The following is a 7290-nucleotide window of genomic DNA, read 5'->3' as shown; positions in this document are numbered from 1 at the left end:
TTGTCCCTTAGTGGGCTTGGGAGGGGTGCTGGTGCCTATCTCCAGCTAACGTTCCGGGCGAGAGGCGGGGTTCACCCTGGACAGGTCTGAATGAATCCCACTGCTGAGTATTCATTCGCAAATTTAACTACAAGGCTTCCTCATTTGTGGAATCACAGTGATTTCTGAGCAGTAGAGGTATTACAAGATCTCACAGGAGATCTCACAATACAAAAATACCACAGTGCTTCTCAAGAAGCTCCAACTTTTTTTAATTATTATTATTATTTTGGGACCAAAATATAATTGTCAAGTTACTGAACGAAGAGATGTAATTAGAGCTTTTGTGGTTGTTCTGGGTTTTCCGCTCTGAAGCTTCTCCACCTGTAATGTTTTGTTTCTTAATCAGAGACATAATTACAGTAAAACAAACAGTCTTTGTATCACTGAGGTTGATCCTTCTTATAGAGATATTGTTTACGATGCGAGTTGCAGGCTTTTATTGTTGTGTGGCAACCATGATGAAGCCAATTTAAAAAAAAGAGAAAAGGATCTTATTTTGTTCCAATCCAACTGGATGTCACATTCTTTGTCATGCTTGGGGTAACAGTGATGGGTACAAGACTAATTATTATTTATGCACGGCCATAGTATGTTTAAGTTTGCAGAGAGCGCATGCTGTCCCCTTCATACACCCATTTAGAGGTGCTTACAACAATTTTCCTAAATAGAAGACTTACATGGGATTCATATTTTCAATTTTTGCTATGCCTCTGATTCGCTCTCTTCAGAGGAAAACATGATTGAAGCATCTGGATGAATTTTAAAAATAAATTAGAACATTTTTTTTTGTTTTTTTTTTCCTTTTTTTTAAAGACTTGTTTCCTAGCAACATCAAATCACTGTTATTCTGGTTATGCTGGTGTGTTTGTGTGTCTGTGTCTGTGTGAGAGAGAGAGACAGAGAGAGAGACAAAGAGAGAAAGACAGATTGAGCAATGCATTTGAACTGTGCTTTTATATATGTGTAAATGTCGAATCAATATAATCTGTGTGTAATTTGAATCAGTAGGGTTTCATTTCCTACCTGTAATGTATTGTCACCCGGTCAAAAAGAGACAATAATCTTCAGGTTGACCGCCAGAAGATGAGACAACAACAGTACCCGAGGCAAATGAACACAGTTGTAGAAAAAAACCAAGTGGCTCAAAGGTCTTGATTTTATGTGTAAATTAAAACAGTAAACACCCAGGAAGCAACTTTATAATGAGCAATAAGTGTGCATGCAACTTTTCCATGTTGTAATCTCTCTGTATTAACTTACATTTGTTCTTCATAGTTCTCTCTTCTTAGAAATCCTAAACCTCTTAGCTAAAGCCACAGCTGCAAAAACCTATTTATCTATTTTTCTCTGAGAGAGTCTTCTACAACTTACAAAATGTTGGTAGATAACCGATAACCTCACTCCTCAGCTATGTCATCATGGAGAACTTGTAATTTCGTCTAAGCTTTCTTAATTAAATGCGTTCGCTACTTTACTCAGAACTGGTAGCTACATGCATCCTGGCTTTTCCAGATTCAAGTAAACAGCTTTTAAGCACAACTTCTTACAACCATAATTTTAGTCAGTTTTATATGCCAATAAACTCATGACCATATCTCAGACTGGACTGTGAACCACACCATCAGTGGTTTAACTTATATTCTGCCAAATCACAAGATCATTCACTCACCTTAGTCACGTTTTCAAGTTACTTACTAGATAGCATACATTCCAATTACTCCTAGTTATCCAACATGAAGCTCAATTCCTTATTCAAATTAGCTTAAAACATTTCTATCTAAGGAAACGTGGCAGATTATGTTGAGTCATTGACTCAACTGCCAAATGTACCTCAATATGCATTAAGCCATCTTAGCACTACTGCAGAAGCTAATATCTGCAGAATTCCTGCCCTCTGCTGCCAATCAGCGCTCCAGGATTGGTTGCTTTGTGCTCACCGTTCAGCAGTGTGAGGTACTTCAACTTCCCATTTTCTTTCAGATATTTCAAAAATCTACAAAAACATTAACAAATTGTCTATGAATAATTTGGATTTATGTTCTACATAAGAATCTGTGAAACTGCTTTAAGCGATCTGTGAATTTGTGGGGTCCATTGTATTGCAGTATCCACAGCTTGCTTTCCTAAAACAACAATCTACATTTCTGAGATTTTTCAGAAAGACTGCCAGTATCTTCAAATTGAGCATGCTCTAAAGTAGACAGAGGTTGGAAGCTCAAAAGGGTAAAACAGAATAACTCTGCTGTTTTCCATTTAGCCTTCCTTATCTACTGAAACTCTTGTTTTTTGTTGACTCCTTTTAAATAGCCTCTTGCTTCTCTGAACTTCGTCTGACTTTGTTTTAAACATCTCACAGCTACCTTTGAGTCTTTTACACTCATTAATACATTTCACATCCTTGACTGTTGCACACAGAGTGACCTAATAGTGTTTATTACAGCGTTTACTGATTGAGAAAATCCTTCTTTTTTTTCGGTCACTCATCAGAGCTGATCAGGATAAAAATAAACCAATTCTAGTAAATAGCCAATTTGTTGGAAACCCACTAATTGTTTCATACTATAACAACTGTGAGCTATAATCCCATTAGCTTTAATAGATTTATATATACAGGAAATTAGAATTAATCTGTCACTTTGTCTAATAAACATCACACATTTCACTGTGTATTTGGCCTGACATCAGTGAAAATCCTCCCAGTTCTCCCAGCATGCCTTCTATTAGTCTCCATAAACACCCTCGCGAGTTTACCATCCGCTCTCCCACCATGCTGAAAGTCAGTGGGTGCTGGGATGGGCTGCCATATGCCTGCTGCGAAGTGATGACGCTAATAAAGAAGGGAGTAGGGGCTCTTCTGCACAGTGTTTGCCTGATAGATGAGGAAGAAGACAGAATCACAGTGGGAGGGGATAGTCAGGATGAGGCGTTGGGGGGAAAAAAAAAACACAGCCCAAGTGATTGTGCCGGTTCTGCTGCAGCTCACATCAGGGCAGTTGTCTGTTATTTCCATAACAGCCTGAAAGGAAGGTACCCCTTGAGAGATTTGGGAGGGGGGAAGAGGTCGGGGAGAGGGTGGATTTATTGGGGATTCCCAAGGTGTTCAGCCAGCTACCCTTTTTTCTGAACATGCCCTCATCACCATGACAACTGTGACTAGCAGGAGTTTTGGGATTCATTCCCACCTGGAGGAAACAGAAAAGCATCATTTGCATATTGGGCACAACCCGACATATAAAATTTGATTAACATGCTTTGTGCAGAGTGCAACTGAAAGCCTTCTAATGCCAGACAAGAGAAGGTGTTTACACATCTGATGACACACAGAACTGCAGGAGAGGAAGTCGCACATGTAGCACATAGAACCAGACCAAAAAATATCATGTATTGACAAAACCCTGTTCAAAATGTGTGTTAACAAGACGCTGCTTGATCTCACCAATGTCACCGAACACGGATGTGTGTTCGCCTAATACTCATAAATATTCATGTGCCTAGCAAATCAGGCGATGTGGCCCATTTAGGTCAACCTGTGTAGTTCGTCCTCTCATGATAAGTTGTAGAAATAAGAACAGTTTCTCATTTTGCTCCACTTTCTTGGCAGGATTTCAGGTGAAAGTGCGGAGTTCTTTGAGCGTATGAATGCCATCCTGCAGAAACAGGAGAACATGACGCGGGCAGCCCAGGCTGAGGTAACCCCAACCCAACTTCCACCTTTCCATCTGTTACACACTCGAAACGTGAACAGTTTGCGTAGCCAGCAGGGCACAGAGCTGTCTTTCAGCCCACCATCATGACCACTATGACGTCCACAGACAGAAGGACTGGGTTAAACAGGGTGCTCAGAAGACTGGGTTCTCAGCTGTTGCAAGCTGCTGTCGACTGATATGTTCAGACTTTACTGGCAGAGCCAGCCATGACTGATGAGAGCAACTCATGACTTCACACCCAAATTACTGCATGTTAAACACGGTAAAATGACAGAAACGGAAACCGTCGACGTTGGTCAAGACGTGAATCACATCCACGCTGCTTTAAAAATTGACAAATTAGAAGAGATTGAGTGTCTATTTGCAGTTGTGACATCGAAATTTAGTGGGATTTCTTTCTTCAGTTTTTAACATTAATTAATAGTTTGTGCTGTTTTAAAGATAAGCATTATTTTACAAAATTGTGATTTTTTTCCCCCTCACTCATGTATTATGGAAGATGTAAATAAATCTCAACTGTATGCACTATAACCCTTAAAGCTTGTAGCGATTTTAGCGTTAATGTAAATATATAAATAAGAATAATGTGACCTTGTATAGATAATACCAGCCAAGCTCTTATTAATTGTGAATACAGCAGGTAATTTTCCATACAGTTCTGAGGTCCATGCTGATGACATTTGCAGCTCCTTAGCCCTTTCTGATTGCTTCATTGTGTTTGCAGAGCAACCTTTGTGAAGTATTTTCACTTGGCTTAAGTGATACTTTCCGATATCTGACTGCGATCTCAGCGTCTCCTCTCTGATGACCAGCAGAACCTTTTTTTTTTATTTTTTTATCAGAGCCTAAACTGAATTTGTCTCCTTGCAGTGCCAAAGAGGGCCGTGCACAATGCCGCCACCACAAGAGCATGTGGACCAGGCCTTTATATCCGAAAGAGTCAGCAGGACAGAGGTGTGTCGGCTTGTTTTTTATTTTTTATTTTTTTTGCTATTTCCATTGTGTTTCAGCAGGAGTTATGTTTTAAAAGACGAAAAGAGGGGAAAGAAACACGGCTTTTATCCCTGCTTGTGATGTGCAGCAGAGCAGATATCACGTAGGGAAAAGAACTCGTGCATTTATCCCTGAAAGGAAGTTATTGAGTGGAGTGTGTTTTCATGTAGCTGGATCTGCTTTATGAGGAAGCTGTGTACACGGTGGTCAACAGGGTTGGTGTGCCTGCTCCAGAACATGTGAAAAGTGACGACGAGCTGTTTGCTTACCTGCTGAAGGTATCTGTATGTGTGTCTGCCTTTCTGTCTGTCTGAGTGTCATGTAATAATCACAAGCACAACCATAGAACAGACTGTATTCCTGGAGCTTCATTAAATTTCTCAGTAACACTGATGGTGGCCTCCCAGAGAGTGTTATTTGTTGTGAGGAGGCTGTAAGAATTCAAGCAGATGCTCTTGGCTCAAAACTGATTAAACATCAAAGCCCAGTTACACTTTGCACTGATATTCAGCTGTGATTATGCCGCACTAAGGATTGTAGCCCTTTGGTTGTCTGAAATGGGAGTCTTTATTTCAAAGGGTTTCCCGACAGTTCAGGTACTAAAGAAACAAGAAAGAGCTTAAAACCACAGTAATGTTCAGTAATTTCTTTTTTTTTGCAAAAGCAGAAGCAGAATTAGCAAACAGTACCGCTACATGTAACGACATAATGACAATTATATCGCCGTCTTTTCCAAGGTGTTTGACATGGGTGATGAGGAACATGAGATCATTCTTCAAAAAGTTCAAGAATCAAAGGTGAGGCATTTTACTCTGTCGCCATCTGAAAATGACAATACCAGCACAGTTGTGCCAACACTGTAATGACACAATGATGATGCATGACAGGATTTTAACAATACCTTTTGGGTAAACTAAAAAATAAAAAATTACACTGATGCTTTTTCTTAAGAATATTTAAAATGTTTCCTGAGCTGTTAGGAAACCAACTCTTGTCATCAACCTAAGCAGGGTAACAACTCAACTACTTCTTGTTGTACTTGATAAAGACAGTCTCAAACATAGATTTACTAGAATGTTGGGCTTAAATGACATACTGTCACATGTGAGGCTTACATATAACCAAACCATCCTTTCCAGGAACTGCAAACGTTGTTCCCTGGGGTCATTAAACACATCCTATAATTCCACTAATTTGACCACTGTAAAATTACATGATTAAAAAAAAAAGGGAAAATGCTAAGGTAGGTAGTACTTTTTTCATTTACCAGGAGCTTTTGATGGATTATTAGGCTCGGGAAAGTAATTAGTAAGAATTTTTGTAGCAATAGATTTTAAGTTAAGAAGCACATGAGGCTTCTACATGTGTGGTTAATACCTAGCTGTTTTCAATACTTTTAGCTCATCAACAAAAAATAAATAAATCAAAATACGAGTGGAAACATGCAAAAGGCTGGTCAGGACATGGCTTAGTTGCTTAAATGCCAAAATATTTTTTTCATTGGTTATTAAGAAATATATAAGTAATTTTCCATTTTTTCATGTTCTAATTAAAACATGTTTTTTTTTTCCTGCAAATAGTTTTATATAACTCCTACCTCATTTACTATCAGAAACACTTCTTGGTTGATTGAAAATCATCTCCAATTTAAATCAAAAATCGAATAATTTTGGTCTTACTGTTTAAATATCCCTGTGGCAGAATCACTGGTTACATGCTAACGCTGAAGATTGTGGCTTTTCATTTCTGAGAAAAGAGACTCTCTCCTTCACTCGGCTGCAAAACAAGACAACACTCCTCCAATAGGAGCAGTTGGTGCTTTGTGTCTGTGGATGTGTTTTGCATGAATGACTCTTTTTGGACCCCACAGTGCAAGCAAACAAAAGAAAGAAAGAGAAGGGGGGTAAATTACAGGGTTCCAGCTAAATAAGTTATGGAGCGAAAAACGCAGCAGGTCTCTTAGGCAAAACACGCCCGGAGAGGTTTTTAGCCAGACAATCTCACATAAAAAAAGCAACTAGGCAGCACTTCGCAAGACAGATTGCAATTTGAGATGAAATATCGCATTTTAATAGTGAGAAGTCTTTTTACACACATACATATATTTTTTAAGTCTGCAGCAGTAAAGCACTGACGCCCTTGTTAATCTGGGTAGAAATTAAAACCCGGATGAGGTTAAATGTTCTAAGTTGAACAAAGCTTGCTGTTAAGTCAAGCTTTTCCAAATACCACTCCTTGCTAAACCGAAGCCTTATCCCTGTTTTGAATCTGTTCAGTCTTGCAAGAATTTGACTAAATACACGCTTATTTTGCAGCACATACTGATATTCTCATCACCACCTTTCATTCTCAACATGAAAGTTGCCTATTGGTGCGGGTTTCTCCAGTAACAAATGTTCCTTTCTTACAGCGAGCCAGTTTTTCCTTGAGAGTCTCTGTTATGAAAGCAAAGAACCTGATGGCCAAGGATGCAAATGGTAAAAACATTCAAGCATGAGCTAAGTATTTTCTAATGGGAAACAATGTGTTTCATGAAATATGCTTTGTC

At 39.0% G+C, this 7290-nt stretch overlaps 1 protein-coding gene across 1 annotated transcript in view; it reads left to right on the top strand.

Annotated features, from left to right (window-relative positions):
* baiap3 (BAI1 associated protein 3) overlaps window positions 1-7290 on the top strand; it is a 43824-nt gene that overhangs the window by 16825 nt on the left and 19709 nt on the right. The window contains exons 3-7 of the mRNA XM_007560470.2: window positions 3644-3731; window positions 4620-4703; window positions 4913-5020; window positions 5480-5539; window positions 7153-7219. Coding sequence (XP_007560532.1) covers window positions 3644-3731; window positions 4620-4703; window positions 4913-5020; window positions 5480-5539; window positions 7153-7219 — 407 coding nt within the window. The remainder of the gene's footprint in view (window positions 1-3643; window positions 3732-4619; window positions 4704-4912; window positions 5021-5479; window positions 5540-7152; window positions 7220-7290) is intronic.

The sequence above is a fragment of the Poecilia formosa genome, unplaced genomic scaffold (assembly GCF_000485575.1).
Source record: "Poecilia formosa unplaced genomic scaffold, Poecilia_formosa-5.1.2 Scaffold115, whole genome shotgun sequence".
NCBI lineage: Eukaryota > Metazoa > Chordata > Actinopteri > Cyprinodontiformes > Poeciliidae > Poecilia > Poecilia formosa.
The sequence above is the reverse complement of the archived record's forward strand: the minus strand, read 5'-3'. Positions and strand labels throughout refer to the sequence as shown.